The sequence below is a fragment of the Sordaria macrospora genome, chromosome 4 (assembly GCF_033870435.1).
Source record: "Sordaria macrospora chromosome 4, complete sequence".
Lineage (NCBI taxonomy): Eukaryota > Fungi > Ascomycota > Sordariomycetes > Sordariales > Sordariaceae > Sordaria > Sordaria macrospora.
Window position 1 is genome coordinate 1,243,174 of NC_089374.1, and position 27,660 is coordinate 1,270,833.

Sequence of the window (27,660 nt, forward strand, 5' to 3'; positions counted from 1 at the left end):
CCAGTCATTTGGTTATACTAAGTGAGATCATGGCATCCCCACCCACTCAAAGCTTCGCTTCCACCTCCGTCAACACACCTCCTAAAAACTCCGCAATAGCCTGATTCACCTTAACCGGCTGCTCCCACAACGCCCAATGGGTAGCGTCCACCTCCCTCTTCATCAACTTCTTCTCAAAGTACCTCTCCATGCCCTCCGACATCGCCGGCGGCAGCGCCGTATCTCTGGTGGCCTGAATGAACAGCGCCGGCGGCTCCACGATCTTCTCCCCTGTCTTCGCGCTCTTCCCTCTCTTCTCCAACTGCTTCAACAGCTCCCTCTCCTCCTCATAGTTCACCTGGGTGGTCCTATACCAGTTCACCCCGCCCCTCATGCTTCCCTTATCATTACCCGCCACCTCCTTCACATAGTACTCCATCTCCCGATCATCCAACAACGGGGTCTTGCCCATCTTGGGCAGGTTCTCAAACAAACAGCCCTTCTCTGTCGTGAAAACCGGCTCCCCATTCGGCCCCTTGCCCCCATACACGCCGTTCAAGAACTGCCTGATCTTCTCCTTCCCCTTCACCTGCGCCTCAAACTCCGGTCCGGACAACTGCAGCTGGTACCGGAAATTCGGCAGCACGGTATCGACCATCTGCTTCAGCGGGACGAACCCGCCCGCCTGCGGCGCCCAGAAGGGCGTGCAGACGGAGAGCACGGCCCGCGTCAGCTCGGGGTACCACAGCGCAAACCGCCAAGCCACGGCACCGCCCCAGTCGTGCCCGCCGACAATGATCCCTCCCTCTTTTTCGATCTGCTTCTTCCCGCCGGGGACTTCGCTCAACACTAGCTCGAGCAGGTCGCGCGTGACGTTCTTGTACGAGTAGGCGGTCAGTTCCTGGGGGGAGTCGGAGCGGCCGAAGCCGGGCAGGTCCGGGACGATGACGCGCAGCCCCAAGGATAGAAGGAAGGGGACTTGGTAGCGCCAGCCGAAGGAGAGGTCGGGCCAGCCGTGGACGAGGAGGACGGTGCCGCGCGGTTGCGAGGCGGCGTCGATGGTGGAGGAAGGCGATTCGAGGTTGGCGCGGGCCGGAGGGGCGTCGCCGCCGCCGGTGAGAGGAGGTGGGGCGGAGATGAGGTAGTGGTATTTCTTGCCGTTGATGGTGGTGGTTTTGGAGAGCACGCGGGGGTCGTTGGGGACGAGTTTGGGGGGGAAGTCTGGGGTGGACGACATTTTGGGTAGAAGGGGTGATGAACTGGGAGAGGTCAGGTTGTTGGTAAGAAGTTGAGCTCTAGTTTTTTAAGTTCTGTGACTGGGAGTTAGATGGATATGTTGCTGATATCCAAGGTAGGTATGATATCACGATGGACACATGTGCTTCGTTCTGTTCAAGGGCAGCAGGAAAATGACAGTTGGGTGTGAACGAACCTTCGAGGTGATGTACTACGTATGAGTTAAAAAGCCCCAGATATTATCTGAGTCGCAAATAAACGATTTTCGAGGTGTTCTGTTGTCTTTGTATGTTGGTCTCTTAGTATACATTTACCATTCCCACGTATAAATCACGAGTGGGGAAAAAAGGGGGGCAGCAACAACACCTCAAGTGCGTCATGCATATCTGCCAAGACGCCCCCAAGATATTCGGCAACGGTGATTATTAAAACACGAAGGCCCTTGCCCCTTCGCTTCATATCTACACATACCTCGCTCGTGAATTCGACCGAGGCATGAATAAGCGAAGGATTCTTTGTTGTGGATGGGGAAAACATTGTTGGCTGTTCGGCTGATGAGTAAACATGCGATCGATGGATTGGTGGAGTCGGTTAGATTGACAGCGTTGTAGGCTTGGAACAGTCGTAAACTTGCAATTTCTGGCTGGGGAAACACATCGCTACTTCAAGACAAAGAAGCTCCTCAAGGAGCTATGCCTCTATATATCATGTTGGCCGTATGCCCTTGATCATTGACTCTCAGCACACTCTATGCCGCGGGTTGAGTAGGAAGTACCTTTGCCTACATGCTATCAACACTCGTCCACAAATCCATCGCTTCCGCCCCTTAGGTGATTTGAGGGCTATACTGTGCCTTACTGAAGGCACCATCTGTACACTTGAACCCGCATAACTTAGAGGAACCAGGCTGTTTCCATCGAGCACAAAGGGCACGCGGCTCACGCGCCAGTAACCACCGCTGTGACCCGTGGAATCTCCTGGGCCATTGCTCAGCCTCAACGATCGTACAACACTCCAGGCCGGAGGTGCACTTTCGTGCCCCGGTCGGATTGTGCAGAAGGATCCTTTGGTGATCCGAGGACTGTGGCTCTCGACTGTGCAACTCTGTATAGAATCTCTCAATATAATGTTAGCAGTACAGGCGAAACCTGGAAGCTGGGGATAAGGATACCCGTAACGTTGGGCCTGTCGTTCATGTCGTTGTACTCGTAGTCATCGTATCGCATGGTAAATTTCGCAATCTTTGATGCCTGTACTGCAACGATTGATCTGTGACATGCTCACTTCAAGGTAAACTTTTGGCCGTTCACGAGGGGGGCTCCAGCAGTAGTAGTCTTGTTGGGCTTGCCACAGATAGCGCATGCTACAAGAGAAGTCAGTCGTGATGCACCTTGTTAGGAAATATGCAGCGGAGATATCAAGACTTACAGTTGGCGCGGTACGCGCATTTGGTGCAAAACTTGTGACCTTCTGATACCTTTGCCTTGCAGCGCGTACACGTGCTGGAATACTGAGCATAGGGGTTTTGTGCCGCCTTGGACAGAAGTTTGCTCTGTAAAAAGAAATTAGCACGGGTGAATGAGATGGTGTCTTTCTGATGCCAAAGCCTTACTTTTACCACTCCCGTGTTGCCCAGAGTTGCTGACTTCTTGGGTCCCGAGGCGGAGCTCGATGATGATGATCCGGCTGCTGCTGGGGAGCCATAGTACATCTCACTCTTCTTCTTGACCCCTGGCGTGACGAGGGTTGTCTTTTCCTTCTTTTGGCACTTTGCGCAAACCATAATGATTGGGTTTACCTTTCAAATCTCTCTGTGTCTGCGTTGATAGAAGTGGTGAGCAAAGCCTTTGTGGAAGAGTGGATGAGATGTGTGATTGGTGATGGATGAGGTCAAAGGAAATGGGAGGAATAACAGCGGCGGCAAGTTGAGATGATGTCCGCTGGAGTGTTTGTTACTGACCGCCAAGCCCATGGCGCATCACAGAGAAGAACGCAGAGAAGGAACAAGGCCCCGAGATGTGGGGTAAAAGGGCCCCTACTATCAGCCACTTATCGCTTAGTCATGAGCTTAGCGTCTTGATTTCCAGCCTCAAAGCCAACCGCGGAGCATCATGATTGGATAAATTGTATCCGAAACGTCTTTATTCACAGGTACCTAGCAACTGGCAATCCACAAAGGCCTAATAACGGTGGCCCGCTAAACAGCGCTGTGACGTGCCTTGGCTGCTTGGTCCTGGGTTGCGATTGTGGTGTCAGTGGTGGGTGTCCCGGTCATTGTAGCTGGTACATTACGTGCAGCTATACAAGCCCACCAGGCAATCCCTCCATCCCTGGACATCCCCTGAATTCCAGATCGATTCGTCAAAAAGAAAGGAACAGAGGGTACCAATCGTTAATTCCACACACGAATCCTGCGCTGAAGAGTGAAAGGAGGCTGTGCTGCTGCGTCCTGACACGGCGGCATCTTCCTGTCTGCACTCTCACCCGACATCCACTACCTGTATCCATCCCTCCGTATTCCCAACCTTCCAGTTCAGCTTCCCCAAGTTCCACGCATTCCGCTGTCGCAAAACCCAAGAACGGTCCTGCGGTCAACACCAGACACACACGCTACCCAGCGCTCGACCGCATCCATCAAAACTGCATATACACGCGAGATTCCGACCCGAAATCAACAAGTGCCCGCCCCCCCATCCCGCATCCTTACCTCTACCCTGTCGCCCACACTCAACCCTCAGATGCTCCTATTCCCGCTATAAGGCACGACTCTCCGCCTTTCCCACCGGATCTCTCGCTCGTCCCTGCGATACCGCCATCCCAGGTCCGACGGACTACCTGACCGACAGCGTCCACCCTCCGGCTTCCGGTCTCCGGCATGGCGGCTGGCCGCCCCCCTCCTGGGGCCCCGTCGAGCAATCAACACGATGATCTGCTGCTCGACTTCGGTAACGAACAACCATACTATAGCGGGGGACAAAGGTCGACCCTAAACGACGACGATCTCTTGCGACTACACAGCGATGATGCGCAAGGCGCCGCGCCACCTCGCCCGTCCGTATCCTACGATGACTTTATCGGCTCTGGGCAAACATCACAACAAACACCTACAAGACCTATACAGCCCGCGCCGGGCGCGACAGTCGGCGGAGGCCCAGCAAGTCCATACCCCGATAACAGGCCGCTGGACCGGCAATTCAGCCAGACGTCGGATCTCGGAAACTACCAACGCTATGCCGAGGACTTTGACGACTACCCTGACGAGGGCACCACGTCCTACTACCAACATGGCGGTGCTCTCCCTCCGGACTCGGCGGCCGCCCGCGACAGCGCGCGCAAACGGAATAGTGTCCTGAGCATGGGCGGCGGGTTGATCGGCCGGGCCAAGAACATGCTTGGAATGGGCCCTGAAGGTTACTCGGAGATGGACCTTCCCTTGACCGACCCAAGATCGACCGCACGGCCAGACCATTCTCACGAGCCTCCTCCCCAGAAGCCGGCCAAGAAGTTCGATTTCAAGTTCGGGTTTGGAGGTGGAAAGGTTGATCCAGCAACCCTCGGCCCCCGTATCATTCATCTCAACAATCCTCCAGCCAACAGCTTGAACAAGTATGTCGACAACCACGTCTCGACGGCCAAGTACAATGTTGCGACTTTCTTGCCCAAGTTCCTCTTCGAGCAGTTCTCCAAGTTCGCCAACATCTTCTTCTTGTTTACCGCCGGTCTACAGCAGATTCCCGGCCTGTCTCCTACAAACAGATATACTACAATTGGTCCCCTAGCCGTCGTGCTTTTGGTTTCGGCAGGTAAAGAGTTGGTCGAAGACTATCGGAGAAAACAGGCAGATAAGGCGCTCAATCTGTCAAAGGCCCGTATCTTGAGGGGCTCGACATTCGAGGAAACGAAATGGATCAACGTCCAAGTTGGAGATATCATTCGAGTCGAATCTGAAGAGTCTTTCCCTGCCGATCTTGTTCTCTTGGCGAGTTCCGAACCCGAGGGTCTTTGCTATATCGAAACCGCCAATCTCGATGGAGAGACCAACCTCAAAATCAAGCAAGCTCTGCCCGAAACGTCAACCATGGTTAGCTCTAGCGAGTTGAGCCGTCTGGGAGGCAGGATTCGCTCCGAGCAGCCCAACAGCAGTCTTTATACCTATGAAGCCACCTTGACCATGCAGACTGGAGGTGGAGAGAAGGAGCTTCCCCTCAACCCCGAACAGTTGCTTCTCCGTGGTGCTACTCTGCGCAACACCCCCTGGGTTCACGGTGTCGTTGTGTTCACCGGCCACGAGACCAAGCTGATGCGCAACGCCACGGCCGCGCCGATTAAGCGCACAAAAGTCGAGAGGCAGCTGAACACGCTTGTACTCTTCCTCGTCGCTATCCTTTTGGTCTTCAGTGTAGTCTCTACTGTTGGTGATCTCATCCAGCGAAAGGTAGAGGGCGAGGAAGGTCTCGCTTACCTCTTCTTGGATCCCATGGACAATGCCTCGGCTATCGCTCGCATCTTCCTTAAGGACATGGTCACATACTGGGTTTTGTTCTCCGCTCTTGTTCCCATTTCGCTCTTCGTCACCATTGAAATGGTCAAGTATTGGCACGGCATCCTCATCAACGACGACCTTGATATGTACTATGACGTTAATGACACACCCGCCAATTGCCGAACGTCCAGTTTGGTTGAGGAACTCGGCATGGTTGAGTTCGTCTTCTCCGACAAGACTGGAACATTGACTTGCAACATGATGGAATACAGGCAATGCTCTATCGCTGGAATCATGTACGCCGACAAGGTACCCGAGGATAGAATCCCGAGTATTGAGGACGGAATCGAGAATGGAATCCACGACTTCAAGCAACTGGCGAAGAATCTTGAGAGCCACCAATCTGCGCAGGCGATTGACCAATTCCTTACCCTTCTCGCCATCTGCCACACTGTTATTCCGGAACAAGCTGAGGACGGAAGCATCAAGTACCAAGCCGCGTCGCCAGACGAAGGAGCGCTCGTCGATGGTGCGGTACAGCTGGGCTACAGGTTCGTCGCTCGCAAGCCGCGTGCTGTTATCATCGAAGCCAATGGTCAACAACTCGAGTACGAGCTCTTGGCTGTCTGCGAATTCAACTCAACCAGAAAGAGAATGTCCACAATCTATCGCTGCCCTGACGGCAAGGTTCGCTGCTACTGCAAGGGCGCAGACACCGTTATCCTGGAAAGACTCAATGACCAAAACCCCCACGTCGATGCGACCCTGCGACATCTCGAGGAATATGCTTCTGAGGGACTACGCACGCTCTGCTTGGCCATGAGGGAAATCCCAGAGCACGAATTCCAGGAGTGGTTGAGGGTTTACGAGAAGGCGCAGATGACCGTTGGTGGTAACCGTGCCGATGAGCTGGACAAGGCTGCCGAGATTATCGAGCACGACTTTTACCTCCTTGGTGCCACTGCTATCGAGGATCGCTTGCAGGATGGTGTACCCGAGACCATTCACACCCTTCAGGAAGCCGGCATCAAGGTTTGGGTCTTGACTGGCGACAGACAGGAGACCGCCATCAACATTGGCATGAGTTGCAAGTTGCTGAGTGAGGACATGATGCTGCTCATTGTCAACGAAGAGAACGCGGAAGCTACACGGGAGAATCTCCAGAAGAAGCTCGATGCCATCCGCAACCAAGGTGACGCTACCATTGAGATGGAGACGCTGGCTCTTGTTATTGACGGCAAATCGTTGACATTCGCTCTGGAGAAGGACATGGAGAAGCTCTTCCTCGATCTTGCCATCATGTGCAAGGCCGTCATCTGCTGCCGTGTGTCTCCTCTGCAAAAGGCCTTGGTTGTCAAGTTGGTCAAGAAGTATCAGAAGGAGTCGATTCTCCTCGCTATCGGCGACGGAGCCAACGATGTCTCCATGATTCAAGCTGCCCATATTGGTGTCGGTATCAGCGGTATGGAAGGTCTCCAGGCTGCGCGCAGCGCCGATGTGTCTATCGCCCAGTTCCGTTATCTCCGCAAGTTGCTTCTTGTGCACGGCGCATGGAGTTACCATCGTGTTTCCAAGACCATCTTGTTCTCTTTCTACAAGAATATTTGTCTTTATCTGACACAGTTCTGGGTAAGTGTTCTGAACAAGTAACCATCCCTGGCTCAAAAACTAACCTGAAACAGTACACCTTCCAAAACGTCTTTTCTGGTGAAGTCATTTACGAATCCTGGACTCTCTCTTTCTACAACGTCTTCTACACCGTCCTTCCGCCCCTCGCTCTCGGTATCCTCGATCAGTTCGTCTCTGCCCGCCTGCTCGACCGCTACCCGCAGCTCTACAATCTCGGCCAGCGCAACAGCTTCTTCAAGGTCCGTGTCTTCGGCGAGTGGATCATCAACGCCGTCTACCACTCCATCATCCTCTACGTCGGCGGCTGCCTCTTCTGGCTCAACGATGGGCCCCAAGGCGACGCTCTCACCGGCGGAAAGTGGGTCTGGGGTACGGCCATGTACGGCGCCGTCCTGCTTACCGTCCTGGGCAAAGCTGCGCTGGTAACCAACAACTGGACCAAATACCACGTCATCGCCATCCCCGGTTCCATGGCTGTTTGGATCGTTTTTGTGGCCGTCTACGGTGAGGTGGCGCCCAAGCTGAACATCAGTGTCGAGTACTTTGGCGTTGTCCCCAGGCTGTTCACCAGTCCGATCTTCTGGATCGAGATGCCTACGCTGGCCATCCTCTGTCTGCTCAGAGACTTTGCGTGGAAGTTCAGCAAGCGGTTGTGGAGACCCGAGGCGTATCACCACGTGCAAGAGATTCAGAAGTATAATATTCAGGATTATAGGCCTCGGTATGTTCTATTTTCCCTTTCCCCACATTATGCCTAGCGTACAATTGCGTTCAGTTGCTAACGAAAGGATAACAGCATGGAACAGTTCCAAAAGGCCATCCGCAAGGTCCGCCAGGTCCAGCGCATGCGCAAACAACGCGGTTACGCCTTCTCGCAGGCCGACGAGTCGCAGACCCGCGTGCTCCAGGCTTACGATACGACACAACATCGTGGTCGGTATGGCGAGATGGCCAGTTCAAGACCGAACCAGTAAAAAATCGAAGTATAAAAAAAGACAGAGGTGTGTCATGTTCTGTTCAGAGGCGTGTGTGATGGGAGGGATATGAATCAAAGTAAAGTGTTGGAATGGAGATGATGATTAGGGAGTGATTGTATAGTGCCTGATGGAGAGACAAAAAGGGAGAAAAGCAAGGCGGGCTTCTTTTTCCATATTATGAGGGAGGCACGCACGCACGCACGCAGGCAGGTAGGGAGGTATACTACAACTTATTATTTGGGTTAATGCATTGTCCGGTTTTTATTCTCTCCATCCTCTCTTTGGTTTGGTCTGTCTAGACGATTCTCGAGTGACTTTCAAGGTTCGTTGCCGCGCGAGTTTCGTTCCTGCATGAGACCTGAACATTCAACTCCGGCGGTTTTTTTCGTGTCAAAGGACCATGTCATGGCATGACATGATAATGACAGAGCAAGCCTGGTGCAAAAGCTCACTGGCATATCAACAACAGTGATGCCACAAAGAACATGTGAGAACCAAGTTCAAGTTCAAATGAGTCCATGTCTGCCTTCCTACCTCCCTTGACTCCAAGTTGGGTTTTATAAATCTTAGAGTTGGAAACAATTCAAAGGCGTTTGTATGTCTTATACTTGTTTTGATATTCCGAGGTATTCAAGAAAAGAAAGATTTAGGTATTAAGTAAACCCCTTCCATCCAATTGTGTACATGTACGTGAAAGTGCATGCTAGAGTAATAATACAAGTACGTATATGTATATTTCATCACCCGATATCATCGGTAGGAGTAGTACCCGGTGGTATCGGATGATGTACTCGGGGAGTAGTGTAGTGTACGTGTAGCAGCACGAAGAAGTTCTTTGTGTGTATTTCGCTGGGCTGTCTTTACCCTTGACTTACGTCCTGATGAAGAGCAACATAAACGAACATCGTTGACTCTTATGGCATGGCCAAGCAGTGTAAGGTACTGTAGTTCGACGCCTCTAGTGTAGTGTACGTGTATACTTATCATGAACAAACATCGGTGGCGATGAAGACCATGATCCAAAATCTTTGCCATCGTTCCAGGTAAATGTCGATCGTCGATCGAGACGAAGAACTTCTCTAACTTCCAGAATATCGGCAGTTCACAAACTGACCGCTTAGTAATGACGGGCCTGGATCCACGGTCTGCGAAACCATCCTGAGCACACACAAGTCCCGTGAGGTCGCGCGATTTTCGTGCATGTTCGTCTCCATATCATGAATCGGAGAGCGTGGAGAAAAGGTCCAAATTATCTCCGAGCATGTGAGGTAGGTAAAGACGAGCAGGCGGAGGCGTGGTGGTGGGTCGAAGCTCTTTCGTTTCTGGGAGTCGCAAGAGTTTCCCGATTCCATGGGCTTTGGGAAAAAGAAAAACAGCACTGAAAATTCTAAAGAAAACTTGCTCGCGGCCCCATACAGTGCTTGAGTACCCCCGGTCCGCCCCGTTGATGGTTGTGTCGCCGCCGCCCAGCAGGCCCAGTGAGCCAACCCGGCAATCATGTCCGCAGTCCGGCCGACCATCTACACGTAGCGCCGACCCAACATCGACTCAACCCCGGGCCCGGTAGGTCGGTGGGGGACCGTCGGTGGCTGGGCTGGGCCCCTGGGTGGGTACATATATGTACAGCACCGGCATTTGCCGTATTCGCGTTTGTCTTCCTGGTTGTTTTCCCCAGTCGATAGTTCACGAACCATCCACGCTCTCACGTGTTTCCTGCATTTTCGGGAGTCCCAACGTCCCGGCCCCATCAGTGGGACATGAGTGGGCGTTTGGGGCAACATCTGGGATGAACCAAGTTTCACGGGATGGTTCCGTTGGAACTTGGAACGGCCACGGCCCACGACTGCGATTATCGCCGAATACCTATTGAAGAAAAGGTCGATGGGGGTTCCACAGGAAGCACGCAATAACGACGCGTGTTCACGTGGGGACTTACAGCTTGCTTTGGAAGGGACGAATGAGGTGAGGTGGAAATAGGGTTACGTACGGGGATGGTCCTGTCTGTACACTATGGTAGTGTAGCTTCCTCGACTGGACTGACACGGAATGTTTGCTCGCAGACTTCGAATTCGGATTCAGAGTCGCCAAACTTCAAGCTTGATATTGGTTCAGATTCAACTCTGATACTCGACGGAAAAGCGCACAAGATATCCAACCTCCTCGAGATTTTGCATTTGCTTTCCTCCTTCTTCCAGACCGACTGATCATGAACCTGATGATTGACAAAAGTACCTTCCTCTCTGGAGCAGTTCGCCCGGTGCTCCAGTTTAGCTCCCGGAGAAAAAAATCTTAAAATAGAAAAAGGTTGGTTGATGCCAAGAAGGAACGTTGTCTCCGTCTGATCACGCTATGAACTTGGCCATGTCGTTGGTGCTCTTGGTGACGAGAGGGTCGGTAGTTAACCCTAACCCGGATATATATCCCCTCTTTTAATTCTTCCCCGCACCCTTGGAGAGCTCTATGATACCGCTTTTTCTCACTCGATTGGAATGCCCCTTAGCGTCGAGAATATCTGGGGCCAACAGGAGCTTCAACCAATCTGCTAGCGAGTTGATACGGGTGACAATCGATCACAGGCTTGTCAACATGCATCAGTGGGTTGCTTGGCAGCGATCCAGTAACAGCTTTGGTGAGATTCTGTTAGGTTTTGCTTGTTTTGCCTTGGGGTTACATCGGAGGTACTCCAATCGAGTGAGAATTAGCGGTAGAGAAGAACATCGCCTTTCGCCCGAATACCTATGTTTGCCTCCCACGCCTCTGCAAGTCACAGGCATGAATATTCCAATCCATGAGAACTCATCACTGCACGCCAAGAAACCCAGGCAATGAGGACGCGTATGCTGGCGGCAGCAGGCGACTGGAAGCCAAGCCCGATCATCAATGGATGACCCTGAACCCTCGACGTTGTGCGATGCGATGGGAGGCTTGCAATATCATGCCGCATATTGTGTGCGAACAGAACAGCCAATGCACTACGGAACTCTCGAAACTCATATCAGAGACATGTTATTCCATTTGGGCAAGGCTGGCTGGGCGATGTTTGTTAGGTAAAACTATCTAACTGGTACAGCAATAGTGTTCCAGCGTGCAGCCTTCATTGTGACAAACCTACGGGTAGTTGCTGATGTTTGACCTTGAAACTCCCCTTTCTGCCTCGTGTCGTTTCTTTTCCAGCCAGGCCGGTGATTTACAGAAGCTTTGACTCGAACCCGATAGCTGTACCGGATAGCTGTTAAGGCCAACTAACGTCTGATTACCTAACAATCGGTCCTCGTTGGTCAACGTTGACAAGACAGCCAAAGTGGTAGTAGGTACGTAGCAGTGCCTAGCCGTCAGGTCTATTTTTGTTTTTATTTTTATTTTTCTTCTCTCATGGGTATTGATGCGCAGACGGATCCCGTCGGTGAAGGGTTCGTTAACCGCCTACAACGACATCACGCACATCTGCGCATTGCGACCCCACTGTGACAATCCATCACGGAGGCTCTTGGCGGAATAACTGGGAATCATCACTTACAGACGACAGAGTGCAAAAAAAGACAACCGTTGCAGACGTGAGACTGTCTGAGAAGCATGTTATCAAATATATACCAAGATCCAAGTCGGGAAGGTTGCCATGAGATGGCGGTCGGATATAGAAAGAAGCGTCTGGATCTGATCTGACCAGCACTGATAGCGGACTCAGAAATGGCTTCACCACGCCGTTCGCACGCCTTAACGGGATAATTTATGGGATCCAGAAACCAGGGAATTCAGGAGAACGAGGCTCTGATGCTGGCTCTGTCACAATGGTGAGCCATGGTTCAAACATGATCGCTGAGCCTCAACCGAGCGGGTTTAATCTGCCGCCCATGCAGGAGGCTCAGAATGGGAACAAGTCTCAGAGGCGGCGATAACAGAAGATTCGAAGCTCAAAAGTCCCTGCGCTGATTAATATTGTGGTTGTTACCTCGATAACTCCCCAAGTCGACGATCTTCGACCAAAACAGCATCAAGGTGAACGTCTCAGACATGCTGATTGATGGAAATCATAAAAAAGGTGAGGAGAAAACCCTCATGGTGGTTGTAAATGCTACGATGAACGGGGACCCGGTAATCGTACGGTCCACCACTGCAGGTACGGCACCTCCAGGGCGCCACCACCGCGACCATCACCACCATCAGATGTGTCCCATCACCGCTGCCACCACGCCCTGCCAATGGGAGGTTTTCAGTTTCACTTACGGAGCACAACCGAGCCCCCGGGCGGCGCTTGGGGAGAGGTCTCGCGGCTTTGCGAACCAAACTTTGCCATGGAAGTCGATGCAACCCTAACGGTCCCTCTGTTGGTGTGGTGTGGTGTGGGGTGAAGACATGGCATTGGATCGCTTCGTTAGTATGTTTTTAGTTAGCGGGCTCGCTCGCGGGTCGCGGGTCGCGGGATCGGGACTTCAACGGGAGTTGTTTGAATTATAGAAGGGGGCGGCGGGATCTAATCATCAGCTCGATCAACGTCCCTTGGCCTTTTCTCAACGGTATTTCATTGACATGTCGAAAGTCATCAGGGGATGTGACGCGAAAACGAAATCTGACTGCCCATGCCATTTTCGGGAGATATACAACATCAAAGATATGATGTGTTTACAGCAGTGGGTATATCTATATCAAAGAACGCAAGGGAAAGGAGACCTACCTCTGTTATAGAAACTCCGAGATATCAGCGGCTAGCCTTGTGAGCAAGATATCAAATTACGGAATCTTTCGGTGTTTGTCACCCACATATGGGTCTTTATCCCTGATCCCCATTGCAACCTTGCAAAAAGAGTTGGTCCACTAGAATAGAATTTCTCTGCTCTGATTCTATTTCTGAACGATGTCGAAGGAGAATGCGATTCAGAAACTGCCGCTTTTTTCCCATCTCGATGGCCTCTTCGCTCGATGCTCTCTGGTCAACTGATATCTCGTACGACCTTCCCGCATATCGTCTTGTCGAGGAGCGAACCCTGCTGAAGGACGAACGTCATACCATCCACTTCAACTCTAGCAAGGGTACTCCACACCGAGGTGAGTGCGGTGCTGTTAGGTGCTGTTAGGCGGGAAGTAAAAAGCAACAAGCAAGGTCCCTGTAAGGTTTCCATCGCAGAGCAAGCGGTCTTGATACTGAGAATAGCACCTCGACAAAAGAGGTGTGTGTGTGCTTCTTCGGTTCGGGTAACGCCGCCGTCTGACTCCCTACAGTACATGCCATGCCACACGCGGGCATCCAGTTTTGATAATCAGCTAGCCGGCTGACGCCGAACGGGTCGTTGGATGACAACAAGAAAAACATGGGCGTTGGATCTGGTACTCCATATGGTGTATGTAGTGTAGAGCGACCTTCAGCCTCCTCAAAGTCAAAGCGGCGTCCGGGAACCCACCTTTAAGCTCTCAACCACCGCTTGTGGCATCGCCATCAACGAGAAACCCCAAGTTCTGGGCCCAGCAAAGTGGTATCATCTGAGCATGAACGCATCGGAGCCCTGCAGAAAGAGAGAAATCATTCTTCCAGTCCCCATCCATACCGTGTCACGGTCGTACAGTACACTAGCTGTTGTGGCTGGATGACTTACATGAGAGTATCCTTCCTCTCCACCACTCCCGGCCTCGAATGATCAGATTATCAATCAAGAGGGTCTCTGCCTCGTTGGAGAGCATTGAACGAAAATAAGGTAAGAGCCAGATACTCACCGCCGATCCTTGCAAAAATTGGCAGTTGTGATTCCCTCCGCTCCTATCAGTACACTGTATGTTCGCCATGCTCAGAATTGGGGACCACAAGAGTGAAAGTCCACAAGAGTGGCGCGTACCAGAAATCTTTTGGATCCGGGCTATCAAAGCTACCCCTTCCCTACAGGTGGTAGAAGCATCACCGTAGCAGGAGGTACCACCATGCGGTACGGGAACGGTTGGATATTGCACCTACCCATTAACAGTCTGTGAGCCGTGCCAGCCAGCGTTCTCCTAGGAGCTTTCAGCAGTTAGTAGTCAAAGCTTTGTTTCCCGGGTTCTCCAAAAGATTCCGAGCCTCATCTCGTTCATGTACAAGCTGCATACATACTTAGTGTACAGCTCGACAGCTTACCATCTACCTTGCCTCCTGTGTGGTTCCTTCCTCCAACACCTCACTCACATATCTGTGTAAGGTAGGCACAATGCAGCAAGGAACCGCCATCCTGTCTCATCAAGGCCCAGCCCGTTCTTCCACCGTCCATCATCATCTTCCTTCGGCTTGGCAGCCGAACCAAGGCACCACTCAGAGAAGGCGGACCGATAGATTTCAAGCACACCGGCCGGGGACCATTCCAGGTTTATGTGGGTCCTCCTCGACAATATATCGGACCATGAGGAAGAGCTCACGGGCTAACCCAGTGACCGGGACTGCGATGGGTAGGTACCCCGAGGCTTGGGAATTGGGGACTTGCACACTCCGTATACGTTTCGTCACTTTTGAAATATACCATTTGTATACCACACATAAGGTAGCTTCCAGAACGAACGTTCGGCACCTCTGTGGCCTGTGTTACACCTGGGATACCTATACCATGGCCACTTCGCCGATCCACTTACACGTCCAAAGTGTACACTATGTACCTTTTGGCCGTTCCTCTGCGCCCTACGTGGTCGTGGTGGTGCACATCTACCGAAGCTACCATGCTCCATTCAGTGCAACTGTACTCCATCAAGGGTCCACACGTCCATCAGTGCCCATCCCACCAGTTGAAAGTCACCACTTACAATGCTTGTGGGGTTGGCAGCTTTGTTGTTCCGGCCTGGTATGTACCTATGCTACAACCCGTCTCCATTGATTGACCACTCCCCTACCCTTCCTTGTCTGCACACATGTTTTGTTTTCCCATGGGTTCGGACGAAGAGTTCCAATCCTTCATTTCCCATGGGCCATGCGGGGGACGCTCGGTGTGTTGATCCTGGCAAAGCCCGATAGATGTGATCGCCTCCCGGATGGGTCTTTGTCACGTCTGTCCGGCCATGACATGGCGGGGGATTGATATAAGTAATACCCTCTCCCGCCACTGACACTTGAGATCCTGTTCTGTGTGTTTTTTTTGTTTCCTTCACCAGATATCCATATTTCGGGATAGAATACAATCACATATTCTCCCCATCTGTCTTTATTTGATACCCCCAAAACACAGCAGATTGTGTGTACTCCTTCACTTGGAAGTTATACACTACACAGAACAACACCATGCGTGTCAACGCTCTTCTACCGTTGAGCGGCCTTATTGGCACTGCTCTGGCGGCATGCCCCTTTGCTGACCCTTCTGCTCTGGGTCGCCGTGCTGAGGGCGGCGAGATTGACGCCCGTGAAAGATTGAAGGAGGTCGAGGTCAACGATGCCGGCCAGTACATGACGACAGATTTCGGTGGCAATGTTGGGGAACAGTTCAGCTTGAAGGCTGGTAACCGGGGCTCGACATTGCTTGAGGACTTCATCTTCCGCCAGAAGCTCCAGCACTTCGATCACGAGCGCGTATGTCTTTCCCTGTCACAGCCAAGTAACATGAAGAGTCATAGCTAACATGAACTTCGATCCCAGATTCCCGAGAGAGTCGTCCACGCCCGTGGTGCCGGTGCCCACGGTATCTTCACCAGCTACGGCGACTGGTCCAACATCACCGCCGCCTCCTTCTTGAGCGCCGAGGGCAAGCAAACACCAGTCTTTGTCCGCTTCTCTACCGTTGCCGGTTCTAAGGGTTCCGCCGACACTGCCCGTGATGTTCACGGCTTCGCCACAAGATTGTATGTTTTACCACGTATCTAACCCTCCCTCCACCTCTTGAACAGGTCGCTAACTGGAATCCAGCTATACCGATGAGGGCAACTTCGATATCGTCGGTAACAACATCCCCGTCTTCTTCATCCAGGATGCCATCCGCTTCCCCGACCTTGTCCACTCCGTCAAGCCTAGCCCCGACAACGAGGTTCCCCAGGCCGCCACCGCCCACGATTCAGCTTGGGACTTCTTCAGCTCCCAGCCCTCCGCTCTCCATACCCTCTTCTGGGCCATGTCTGGGAACGGCATTCCCCGCAGCTACCGTCACATGGATGGTTTCGGTGTGCACACCTTCCGCCTGGTGACCGAGGACGGCAAGTCCAAGCTCGTCAAGTGGCACTGGAAGACCAAGCAGGGCAAGGCCGCTCTCGTCTGGGAGGAGGCTCAGGTCCTCGCCGGCAAGAACGCTGATTTCCACCGTGCTGATCTCTGGGACGCCATCGAGTCCGGCAACGCCCCCTCGTGGGAGCTCGCCGTTCAGCTCGTCGATGAGGAGAAGGCCCAGGCTTACGGCTTTGACCTCCTTGACCCTACCAAGTTCCTTCCCGAAGAGTTCGCTCCCCTTCAGGTTCTCGGTGAGATGACCCTCAACCGCAACCCTACCAACTACTTCGCCGAGACCGAGCAGATCTCCTTCCAGCCCGGCCACATCGTCCGTGGTGTCGACTTCACCGAGGACCCCCTGCTGCAGGGTCGTCTGTACAGCTACCTCGACACCCAGCTCAACCGCCACAAGGGCCCCAACTTTGAGCAGCTCCCCATCAACCGTCCCGTCTCCGGCGTTCACAACAACCACCGCGACGGTCAGGGCCAGGCCTGGATCCACAAGAACATCCACCACTACACTCCCTCTTACCTCAACAAGGGCTACCCGGCCCAGGCCAACCAGACCGTCGGCCGCGGCTTCTTCACCACCCCCGGCCGCACCGCCTCCGGCTACCTGAACCGCGAGCTCAGCGCCACCTTCGACGACTTCTACACCCAGCCCCGTCTCTTCTTCAACTCGCTCACTCCCGTCGAGCAGCAGTTCGTCATCAACGCCATCCGCTTCGAGGCCAGCCACGTCACCAACGAGCAGGTCAAGAAGAACGTTCTTGAGCAGCTCAACAAGATCTCCAACGACGTCGCCAAGCGAGTCGCTGTCGCCCTTGGCCTCGAGGCTCCCCAGCCCGACCCGACCTACTACCACAACAACGTCACCCGCGGTGTCTCCATCTTCAACGAGACCCTCCCCACCATCGCCACCCTCCGCGTCGGCGTTCTCGCCACCACCAAGGGCGACTCCCTCGACAAGGCCAAGGCCCTCAAGGAGCAGCTCGAGATGGACGGCCTCAAGGTCACCGTCGTCGCCGAGTACCTCGCCAGCGGTGTCGACCAGACCTACAGCGCTGCTGACGCCACCGGCTTCGATGCCGTCGTTGTTGCTGAGGGCGCGGAGCGTGTCTTCAGCGGTAAGGGCGCCATGAGCCCGCTCTTCCCTGCTGGTCGCCCTAGCCAGATTCTTACCGATGGTTACCGCTGGGGTAAGCCCGTTGCCGCTATCGGCAGCGCGAAGAAGGCGCTCAAGAGCGTCGGTGTTAAGGAGAAGGAGGCTGGTGTTTATTCCGGTGCTCAGGACGAGGTTGTCAAGGGTGTTGAGGAGGGCCTCAAGGTGTTCAAGTTCCTTGAGCGTTTCTCTGTTGATGGTGATGATGATGAGGAGTAGAGTAGAGGAGTAGATTTGATTTGATACCAAGGGAAAGAGAAAATGAGAGGAGGAAAAGGGTAATGCTTAATGAGCAGATGAGGATTTGATGATTGCGCTTTGTTTAATTCTTCAGCAGAAGCGAGCGAGTGGATCCATAAGGAGGTTGTTGGTCTTTGGATCAAAGGGGGTTAAACTTATTGTACATATCTTTACCTACTAGTACTTGATTTGAAAAGAAATACCAGATGCCATAGTACTTTGGCTGTTCTTTTACCTGAGGTTTTGAGAAAAGGCGTTAGTTGAAAGATAGTGTAGAAAGATTTCCCAATGGCAACAACACACAACACTGCGGCGCAGGACCTCCGGGTCACGTGGGTGGCTTGCCAAGGGTTTTGCCGACCTTTCCTCATCGAGCTATGGTGTTGTGGTGGTGATGGTGTTGTGTGTACTTTCACCTTGCCCGTGGCTCATGGTGATGTTGGCCAGCAGGAATAGGTATGCGGATAGCGTCAGCTGAAGATCGCTGGTTTCACAAGCGAGAAAAAAGGCCGAGATGTGTGTATCACTGCATTCTCGTAATACCCGCCTTGTCAATCTCGATATCGTGTTTGGTATTGATCAGGTCGAGCAGCTGAACATTGCCTCGTGTTAGTGCTGCTGCCGCCGGCACTACAGACGCCGTGGGGAGCACCGCTTCGGGGACCACGTGTGCTGGACTTGGCGGCCGGTTCCTCTGCACCTCCTACGGCCCCTATCGCAGCAGATAAGGCTTACAAGGAGATAAACGCTACCATAGGCACTGCGGGCTGCGGACCTGCGACAACGGGCATGCAACCATCAAGGTGCAGCTGACACTTTCAACACTCAATGCCTATCACCCCGTCCATCACCATCTATCCCGACGTGTTGCGCACGCGCTATCATCCCGTGTCGCCGACGCATGACGATCTGATCCATATCCCCGCGATTCTCCACGTTCAAATCGTCGAATCAAACATCCCCAACGACGAACGGAAAAAGGCAGCCGACACCGGAAAGTGGGTTGGATCGAGGAGGACGGTCAACAGCTAGTGTACACTCTCTTCAAAGGCGGCCTTTCAACATTTCAAATACAGTATAAGCACCTTGTCGGAATTGGATGTCGGCCGATCAACCAAGCATCAGACTTCGTCCCATACCGACAAGTTCAAACGACGATACCAGGCAGCTCGAAGGGTCGACAACAACAGCTATCCGTGATAACAGACCCCCAACTATCATGGACCGAATAAAGAACTTCCTGACGCCTGTCAAGGCAACAGACGAAGAGTACGAGCCATTGACGGACGACTCTTCGACGCTCGGCGAGGAGGAAGGAGAGACATACCCAGACCAGGCGCCCTTCTCATGGATAGAATACTCCATCTTCGCCTTGATTGGCGTCGCTATGCTCTGGGCATGGTATGTTGTTGATGCCCTCACTCTCAACAGGGCATTCAGACAATGTTGCTAACCACTCATCATCACCACAGGAACATGTTCCTCGCCGCGGCTCCCTACTTCCAAACCCGTTTCGAATCCAATGAATGGATCCTGGCCAACTCCCAATCCGCCATCCTCTCTGTCTCGACAACCGCCAACCTGCTGGCTCTGCTCGTCTTGATGAACATTCAGTCCTCAGCCAACTACCCGTTGCGCATCAAGGCCTCCCTCATCGTCACCATCGCCGTCTTCGGTCTCTTAACCATCTCGGCCGTCGCCTTCCGCCATGTCTCGGCGACCACCTACCTCGTCTTCCTGCTTCTCATGGTCGGCGCCTCCGCCTGGGCTGCTGGCATGATGCAAAACGGCGCCTTCGCTTTCGCCGCCAGCTTCGGTCGACCGGAGTACACCCAAGCCATTATGGCCGGTCAGGGCGTGGCCGGGATCCTTCCCCCCTTGGCCCAAATGGTCTCCTACCTCGCGGTGCCTCAGTCCGACAACTCCAACCCTTCCCAAAACTCAACAACAACAACAACAACTACTACTACTACAACCGCCACCACTCTCGACAGCACCCCAGAAGCAGCCCCCAGCACCTCAGCATTCATCTACTTCCTCACCGCCGTGCTCATCTCCCTCTTGACCCTCCTCGCCTTCTACCCCCTCGTCACACGACACAACACGCTCATCGAATCCCGCCTCATGGCCGACGAAGACACCCAACAACAGCTTCTCTCGCAATCCATCACCTCCCTGGAAGAAGCCGAGCGGGCTCGCCGGCACTACGTCGGCCCTGTCCAGCTTTTCCGCAAGCTCAACTGGATCGCCGCCTCGGTGTTCCTGTGCTTCGTGGTAGCCATGTTCTTTCCCGTTTTCACGGCCAAGATCCTTTCCGTCCACGACGACCCCGACTCCTCCGACACCTCTCCTTCCAGGGGAGGTAGTAGCACCTCGTCAATCTTCGCCCCGGGGGTGTTTATTCCTTTGGGTTTCTTCTTCTGGAACCTCGGCGACCTGTTGGGGCGGGTATCACCCATGTTCCTCCCCTTTTCTCTGCGCGATCGGCCCGTGGCGTTGTTCGCCGTGGCGGTAGCCAGGCTGGTGTTCCTGCCCATGTACCTGCTTTGCAATATCAGGGGATTGGGAGCGGTGGTGGACAGTGATCTGTTTTACTTGCTGGTGGTGCAGTTACCTTTCGGATTGACGAACGGGTGGTTGGGCGCCAGCAGCATGATGGCTGCGGGCGAGTGGGTTGATGAGGGCGAGAGAGAGGCCGCAGGCGGGTTTATGAGTATGTGTCTTGTGGGTGGTTTGTCGGTGGGGAGTTTGGCTAGTTTTAGTGTTGCTGGCATCTGATTGTCTCGCTCATCTTCTTGTCTTTTTATTTTATTTATGAAAAGCCAGATTTTGGATATGGATGGGGCGGGCGGATGTACTGCATGCATGTGTGCATATGCGATATGGGATGGTTAGAGGCGTTTTGGTGTTGGATGTGTTAGCGAAGATCTTGTTAGAGAGATCAGGCCTCACCCAGACTGGTGAGCTCGTTGGCTTTTGTTTGAAGTTATACCCAACGACACCTTGAAATAGAATGTCCGTAATTTTCCCGCTACGTAATACAACTGGCGTCGATTCATCCTACCATGGTGAACCAAGGAAAATGAATATTCTGACGACGAGTCAACCAGCTCAGCATAAGCGCCGCAGCATCTATGATGTAGTTAAAACCATGAATCACAATGGCACGGCACAAATTGATATGGATGTTCCATAGTAGTAAAACGGAGTGAGGAGTCGCATTAACAACCCTGGGGTATTGTAAACCTATCCTTCCCGTACTATCATCCATCTTCCCCCCGCCCTTTCTCTTCATCTGTTCATCCGTCCGTTTGCCTGGTTGTGGCGGTCCCTCTCCCTTGTGGTGTATCTCAAAAAGAACCAAAAACTTTTTCTTTCCCCTTTCCCTTCTCTTCGTACACTCCGTCATCTTTAGAAGTACACTATGTACTGCTGCTCTCAAAAAACAAAGAGAAATAACCTAACCAACCCCATTTTTCTATGTGTGTTGTGTTCGTTCTTTTTGTAAGGCCCACCACCAGCCCGCAAACCAATGATATCAATCCGTGTAAAAAGAGAGCCAAATGTGCCACCGACAAGAAAAGCGGTGAGAAGCAAAGAGGAATCGATCATGGGGTTCCAGTTCGCGTGACCCCACCTCCCCGAAACGCCGTTTTTGGAAAATCATACAAAAGAAAGACTAAAACCCGCTTGCTTGATGAAAGACAAGAAAGGAGGAGCGGAAAAAATTGTACAGCAAAATGTGATCGACACACACAGAGGAGCGTGGCACGCTCGCAGCATGAAAGTCCCCCCAGGCTCATCATCTATCTCGGTTCATAAGCCGGTGGGGGAATATCATGCTGGTGGCTATCCTCCCAGAAAGCAGGATTGCGGTTCTTCTCGTCGTACACACGGCGAGCAATCTCACCTGCAATCTTGGTGATCCAAGCTTGCTCAAGAATCACCGAGGACATGTCTGGTTGTGGTCCAGCACGTCCCCACTGTTGTTGCTGCTGCTGCTGGGCCTTGGCATCTGCGTAGATCGGCGCAGTGGTTTCTGCCTTTTCGGACACTCTGCTGGAATACGACGGCGGCATCTCCTGCGCCGGCGTTTGCGGAGCGGGGTTGCTAGGAAACATGGAGGGCTGGCGAGTATACACATGTTCCTGGGGAGAGGCAACCCGCGAGGGCTGGGCAGTCACGGGCACACTTGGGACAGCAGCACGAGAACCAGACGAGTCGGAAGCCTTAGGAGATGTGGTGGCGTCTGCCGCAGGTCTGAACCTCACCTTGCTCTGCGAAGCAACCAAATCATCTTCTGGTGCCTCCCGTATTGTTGTGGGGATGACAGGTTCAGACATGGGTGTACGGGTCGAAGCTGCCTCAGAGCTGCTATCGCCAGCTTGACTGCTGGTGCTACCAACTTCGCTGACAGGCTCGCTAGCCGGCGTCTTGCTACGAAGATTGACGACCCGCATCTTCTTCTTGCGGCCCGCCTTGGAATGCCTGCCAGAGCCGAGAGACAAGCCCGTAGTGGCGGAACCCATACTCACCAGGGTCGGCCTGGAAGGAGCGTGACCACTAGCCTGGCTGCTGTTGTCTGAGAAAGTGTAAGTATGAGGACTTCCCAGGTACGAAGACGTCCGGTGAAGGTTAGGCGTAGATGCCGAAGGAGTAGCTGTGGCATCAGCCTTGTCAGACTGCCCAGCCCAAGCTCTGAACACTACCTCAAGAATGTTCGGTGTTATTAGAGATGAGGTACGGTGAGCATTGGCAAGGGCATCCATCTTTTCGAGGTTCTTTTGTGAGAACAACGATTGCGTCTCGGGACCGCCGTCAAGAGACAGTGACGAAATCTCGACAGGATCAAGACGATGGCCATGGGCATCCACAGCGTCAAGTGGTGGTGTTGCCAATGGGTTTACCGCCGCATCACTCTCCTCCTTGGCTTCCTCATCCTCCTTTTGCACCTGATCCGGGCACCAAAGTTGAAGCGAGAGGCGATGAATGATTGCTGGAAGTTCGTCCATGATCAGGTCTCGCAGCTTCGCCTCAATGGTTTTTTGTAGATAGTCCCTGACGAACTGAATCGAATCAAAGGTCGAAGAAACCTTGAGGGATTCAAGAGGGTCATTTCGGAAGACTATTGTGAGACCCTTTTGCTTGGAGAAGACAAGGATGATGAAGGCCGACAGCTTGATTTCGGACAGGGTGATCTGAAGCGGTATTGTAAGCGATGATGATGCCGTCAGGGGTTCTGGTGACGTGAAGCTGGGTTTGGCGGATATGTAAGTGTTTAGCGGGTTCGCCTATCAGTTGGTTCATTAGCATCACTCTTGTTAACCCTGGACAGTTTTGGTGTAGCGCGGAGATAGGTGCAGCACCTGGACCGCTCGACGAGAAACCCCTGCTAGGCGATTTTGGGTAATTTGAGGCAAGGCGCCAAGGATACCGAGCAAAATTTCCAGTTTTCGGGATTTCTCGCGGGCGACCAAGCCGGCTGAAACACGGACGACAAGCCGTATTCTGAAGTCCTGTTGCGTTGTGTTTGTGATCTACACATGAAGTGTATCACCATTCTTAAGGGCTTGCCAGAACTCTGAGCACTTGCCCACCAGCTCACCCGCTCCCTTGATCCGAACAATCGTCATGATCCCCGTCATCTCTAAGAACCCCATGTCCCTTGTCTGGAAGCACTAGCCACAGTGGAGCCATGTCGTCGGGAGTCGGGTGCTGGCAAAAGTTCGTAGCGCTCGTCCAATGGTTCCTCGGATATCCATGTGCCGCAGTAGCTTTCTTGACGAATGGTGGGGGGGGGGGGGGGGGGGGGAAGAGAAAAAGTAAAAGCAAAGCTCCGATATGGTGCGAGGGAGCATATGACAAGAAATCCTGGAAAAGCCATACCTGCACTCGGGTTGCCAGCGTCAAGAAGGCGTCGCCGGAATAGCACATTTTGAAAATGCCGCGGAACCTGTCCTCTGCCAAATCTCCTATTTCCAAAATCTCCAGGTCGGGCGGCACGGAGCCAAGGTTGAATTCGGTCACGAAGATGTCATCGACGATGATGGGCGGTTTGGGCGACTTGTTCAGAGCTGTCGTGAGGAGGTCGCGTGCTCGTTCGTAGAAGCCGGCGTCGGCCGTCAGCGGCGACCAGTTGAAGTTGAAGGCCATGTTGAGTTGGCTTTGACTTTAACCAGACATGACAATCGGGAGACGGGTGTTGAAGATGGTCGGTTCCGTCGGTGCGGAGGGGGCGGGTCGAAAATTGCTGGCCAAAATGCCAGCAAAATGACGGAACTCGGAATGCGACTCGGGATGCACACGATGCCTTCGACGATGCGCTCGGAATCGGTCGCGCAGTGGTGACAATATTCGACTCCGATCGGAGGTTGTTGCGGAAAAAAAGAGACTTGGGAGTCAGAGGTTGTGTAATTTGGTGCAGAGGATTGTTTGTGGTAGACGGAATTGGTAGTAGCGGGTGCTGTAGGTAGGTATGTTCAGGTGTTGAGGTCGGCGGGAGTTGGAGATTACAATGGAGTCAGGATGTAGACGGGATGACCATGACGCTATTTTGTGGGCGGGCCCTTTTCTGAAATTTTTCGCGCGTGTCGCTCCTTCGTTCACTGCAGAGACTGCTTGGTGCAGTCAGAAGCAGGCAAGTGTGACTGTGTGAGGGTGCAGGTGGACGGCAGGTGGTACGTGGGACGCTGTGTGGCTTGGGAGTAGCAGTGCGGGTGGCACCGGACCTTCTGACGCTGTCACTGATGTTCACTTGGCAGCCCTTCAGTGGGCTGACATTGGGGTCGATTGGCTGGAGCGGTCCATTACAACGGGCACTTGATATGATGCTCAACTCGTGCTCATCAATCGAACCGCGTGGAAGGCGTTTTGTCGTTCAATCAAGACTGGTTGAGGAATAGCATTGTTTATTAATTGTCTGCACTGGCATAAGACATGGAAGCGGTCAAGAAGAATGAAGGCACATGAAGGGGTATAAGACACGACATTAAGTCCAGCAGGCACGCATTGAAACACGCCCAATGCAGGGACGGTAAGGTACCTCTAGGTAGCTGCAACCGCACGATAGCAGTGTCTCAATCGGGGCCGGTACAGGTCGTTCAGCCGTTGGCGAAACAGAAAGAAAGTGGAAAGGGCGGGAGATGGAAGATGCGGATGCTCTGCGGAAGGGACTCGATGCCATCCATGGGATGGATGCAGTGCGCTCTTGCCCTGCTGTCGTGAAGCAGCTGGAAACATGGAAACACGCAAGGGCACTTTTACCACCCAGCGGCCTCGCCAATGACGATGCAGAGCCTCCCACCAAGACAGCTCAGGAGAATGAGGGGAAATGATCCAATGCAAATTCAAAGTCAAGGCATATCGCATTGGCACATCGATCCAACCGCCAGTCGTCCCATATCAATCCTCGATGACCGATCCCATCCAGCCATCCTCTCACTGACGAACCAATGTCTCGGCCGTCATTGGAGCGGACTGAACGGTTAGGGCCCTTCAAGTGGGCCTGATAGACCTCGGGAATGCGGAGGCGGGGGCAAGGTAAGCCTCACCAGCCAGGGAGAGCCCGGAGGCCCCTTCGACTTGGACCCCGTGGACGTGGAGAGAAGACACACACCACTCCGTTGATATCCGTGAGGGGTAACTTATCGTGTGCTTTCACACTTCTTTGACTTTTTGGTCTTCAGTCGGACACTCAAGAATCATGTCCGTTATCCGTCGTTATCGGATTCGTCGGCAGGACCGTCACGTTCGGGAAGCCTCGGTTTCTGGGGTATTGTTTCGAGATGGAGACCGGGGCACCGGGCAGGGATGCATGAAGATGAACCGATGTTCCGGTGTCGGTGGGACGCCGTATCTTCCGGGGTCCGGGGTAACGGTTCCCCAAACACCTACAGTACCCTGTACTTGTAACGCCGTTGCACACATCGCATCTGCTCTGTATCGAGCCGAATGTCCAATTCTCACTTCAGCTGTGGTTGAAGTAGATGCATGCAATATTTCTTCCTTCATATCCATCTCTTGAATCAAAAAGCTTTGGAACTATGGGTTATAGAAACAGGCCAGGGACTTCGTCACGACCAAGCCAGAATTAGAGTTAATGGTCTTTGGCGTATAACATCATGATATCAGACGAACTCCTTTTGTTTCCTCTATGATCTTCGGCGGCAAACATACTGCAGCTCAAGCTTCACCGAGTCCACAGATCTTGGAATCCTCAGGGTCGCCCTTTCGTAAATAGCATCATTGCCAAGGCGTCACTTGCTGCGAAGAGGTAGCTGCGCCTGTTTGTGTTTTGGTTACCCCTACATGTTGCCGCTAGCCCAAACGATTCCTACCTGAGCTCAAACCTGTCCTCCTTTCAACGTCATATCGTCAATCACATCGAAACACCAGCAGAAACAATAAGCCAACCAAGACTGATTGTCCACTCGCAGACAAAATACACTATAGTAAACATTAATCATGTCGCTAAAACCGGTAGCAGACCTAGCCCACTTGAAAGGCACCAATTGCCAGTTCAAGTTCATCGGCGAAGGCGCCGCCAACATAGTCTTCGAGGTTATCTTTCCCCATGAAGACGTCACGATCACACAAGATGATGGCGATAGCAAGATCTTGAACATCTTACAAGGTTATTCTCTCTCATACCCCATCCTCCACTCAAGACTCCAATACTAACATCATCTACAGGAAAACTCCTACGAGTACCAAAGGCAAACACCAAAGCCTTCCCTCACCCCCAAATCCTTCAGTACTGGGAGTCATCCATCAGCCCACTCTTTGACAACCCCCAGGAAGATCTAGTGCAGCAGTACCTTGTCCGTTTAGACAACTCCATCGTCTCACAGCTCAATGAGGTTCTTGGAACTGAAGACGTCCAGCGAAGGGCAGATTTCCAGGGCACCAAGGTGGCCGAGGCGGAGTATGGCATGTTGGTTGAGGACATGAGGAAGAGTTTGTTTTCCCCTTCCTTCACCCCTTCCGCTTTCCTCCCCTCCCTTCTTCCTCTGTGTAGGTAACTAACGAAAAAAAAAAACACAAGAATCACCTACAGACCTCCTCCTCGAATTCAAACCCAAATGGCTTACCCCTTCACCTACTGCCCCCTCCACCGCCACGCGCTGCCGTAACTGCGCGCGCGAAGCCTACCGCCTACACAAATCTCTTCGCTCCGCATCTTCCTCCAGGCCTTCATCCGACCAGGGCTCTGCTGCTCTCACTGAGAACTCAATTTTCTGCCCCCTCGAGTACCTAGCCGCTCAATCCTCGCCCTCTTCCTTAGCGCGCGTCATCGAGTCTATGAACCTCTCCGCTACTTCCGTTTCTGAAGAAACCGCGCCAGCGACGAAGGAGAACCCTGTTGGTGCGCAACCGGCTGTCTCTCTCGATGGCGACGAAGGGATCGAGGAGGTGGATGAGCGTTACCGTGTCGCGCTGGTTCGCTGGCTTCAGACCAATTCTTTGCTGCCCAAGCTGCGCGACGCGCAAGAGAGGTTGGATCCGGCGCCGGAGGGGACGACGGATCGGGAGGAGTTGGCGTTGGCCATGACGTTGAGGGATTGTACTTGTTTTGTAAGGATATCGGAAGATTCGCAGGGTGAGGTAAAGGTGGAAGCAAAGCTGGCGGACTTGGATAAGAAGAATTGGAAGGCTAAGCTGGAATACTGGAAGGGGTTGGAGGGGGAGTTGAAGGAGGGTGGATATTATGAGGGGATGGAGGTTCCGTGGGTTGGGACAAGGTGTTTGAGGGAGGTTGAGGGCGAGGAGGCGAGCTGAGAAGACGCAAGGTTGTTGTTGGGTTTTAAGGGGAGTGCGA

The 27,660-nt window shown here is 53.1% G+C and overlaps 7 protein-coding genes across 7 annotated transcripts; 4 read left to right on the forward strand and 3 right to left on the reverse strand.

The window, feature by feature from the left end:
• Positions 1–11: 11 nt before the first annotated feature.
• On the reverse strand, positions 12–1,216 carry SMAC4_06471 (uncharacterized protein; the record flags this gene model as incomplete). The annotated part of the gene is made up of 1 exon (XM_003344222.2): positions 12–1,216. The coding sequence occupies one exon, from the start codon at positions 1,214–1,216 to the stop codon at positions 47–49; it is 1,170 nt and encodes a 389-aa protein (XP_003344270.1). The 3' UTR covers positions 12–46.
• A 483-nt stretch (positions 1,217–1,699) lies between these two features.
• On the reverse strand, positions 1,700–3,675 carry SMAC4_06470 (uncharacterized protein). Its single transcript, XM_003344221.2, has 3 exons — positions 2,828–3,675; positions 2,644–2,767; positions 1,700–2,578 (listed from the first exon to the last, which is right to left on the reverse strand). Exons 1-3 carry the CDS (start codon positions 2,996–2,998, stop codon positions 2,496–2,498), a joined length of 378 nt encoding a protein of 125 aa, XP_003344269.1. The 5' UTR covers positions 2,999–3,675; the 3' UTR covers positions 1,700–2,495.
• A 415-nt stretch (positions 3,676–4,090) lies between these two features.
• SMAC4_06469 (uncharacterized protein) lies at positions 4,091–8,944 on the forward strand (the record flags this gene model as incomplete). The annotated part of the gene is made up of 3 exons (XM_066090457.1): positions 4,091–7,327; positions 7,381–8,048; positions 8,124–8,944. 3 exons carry the CDS (start codon positions 4,091–4,093, stop codon positions 8,299–8,301), a joined length of 4,083 nt encoding a protein of 1,360 aa, XP_065946759.1. The 3' UTR covers positions 8,302–8,944.
• Positions 8,945–15,347: 6,403 nt separating this feature from the next.
• On the forward strand, positions 15,348–18,077 carry SMAC4_06468 (uncharacterized protein). The gene is made up of 3 exons (XM_003344219.2): positions 15,348–15,814; positions 15,881–16,083; positions 16,148–18,077. The coding sequence occupies exons 1-3, from the start codon at positions 15,530–15,532 to the stop codon at positions 17,820–17,822; spliced, it is 2,163 nt and encodes a 720-aa protein (XP_003344267.1). The 5' UTR covers positions 15,348–15,529; the 3' UTR covers positions 17,823–18,077.
• A 308-nt stretch (positions 18,078–18,385) lies between these two features.
• Positions 18,386–20,906, forward strand: SMAC4_12082 (uncharacterized protein). The gene is made up of 2 exons (XM_003344218.2): positions 18,386–19,244; positions 19,316–20,906. The coding sequence occupies exons 1-2, from the start codon at positions 18,943–18,945 to the stop codon at positions 20,619–20,621; spliced, it is 1,608 nt and encodes a 535-aa protein (XP_003344266.2). The 5' UTR covers positions 18,386–18,942; the 3' UTR covers positions 20,622–20,906.
• A 137-nt stretch (positions 20,907–21,043) lies between these two features.
• SMAC4_06467 (uncharacterized protein) lies at positions 21,044–24,704 on the reverse strand. The gene is made up of 2 exons (XM_003344217.2): positions 23,730–24,704; positions 21,044–23,134 (listed from the first exon to the last, which is right to left on the reverse strand). The coding sequence occupies exons 1-2, from the start codon at positions 23,994–23,996 to the stop codon at positions 21,650–21,652; spliced, it is 1,752 nt and encodes a 583-aa protein (XP_003344265.1). The 5' UTR covers positions 23,997–24,704; the 3' UTR covers positions 21,044–21,649.
• A 654-nt stretch (positions 24,705–25,358) lies between these two features.
• Positions 25,359–27,640, forward strand: SMAC4_06466 (uncharacterized protein). The gene is made up of 3 exons (XM_003344216.2): positions 25,359–26,475; positions 26,535–26,798; positions 26,887–27,640. Exons 1-3 carry the CDS (start codon positions 26,307–26,309, stop codon positions 27,618–27,620), a joined length of 1,167 nt encoding a protein of 388 aa, XP_003344264.1. The 5' UTR covers positions 25,359–26,306; the 3' UTR covers positions 27,621–27,640.
• Positions 27,641–27,660: the final 20 nt, after the last annotated feature.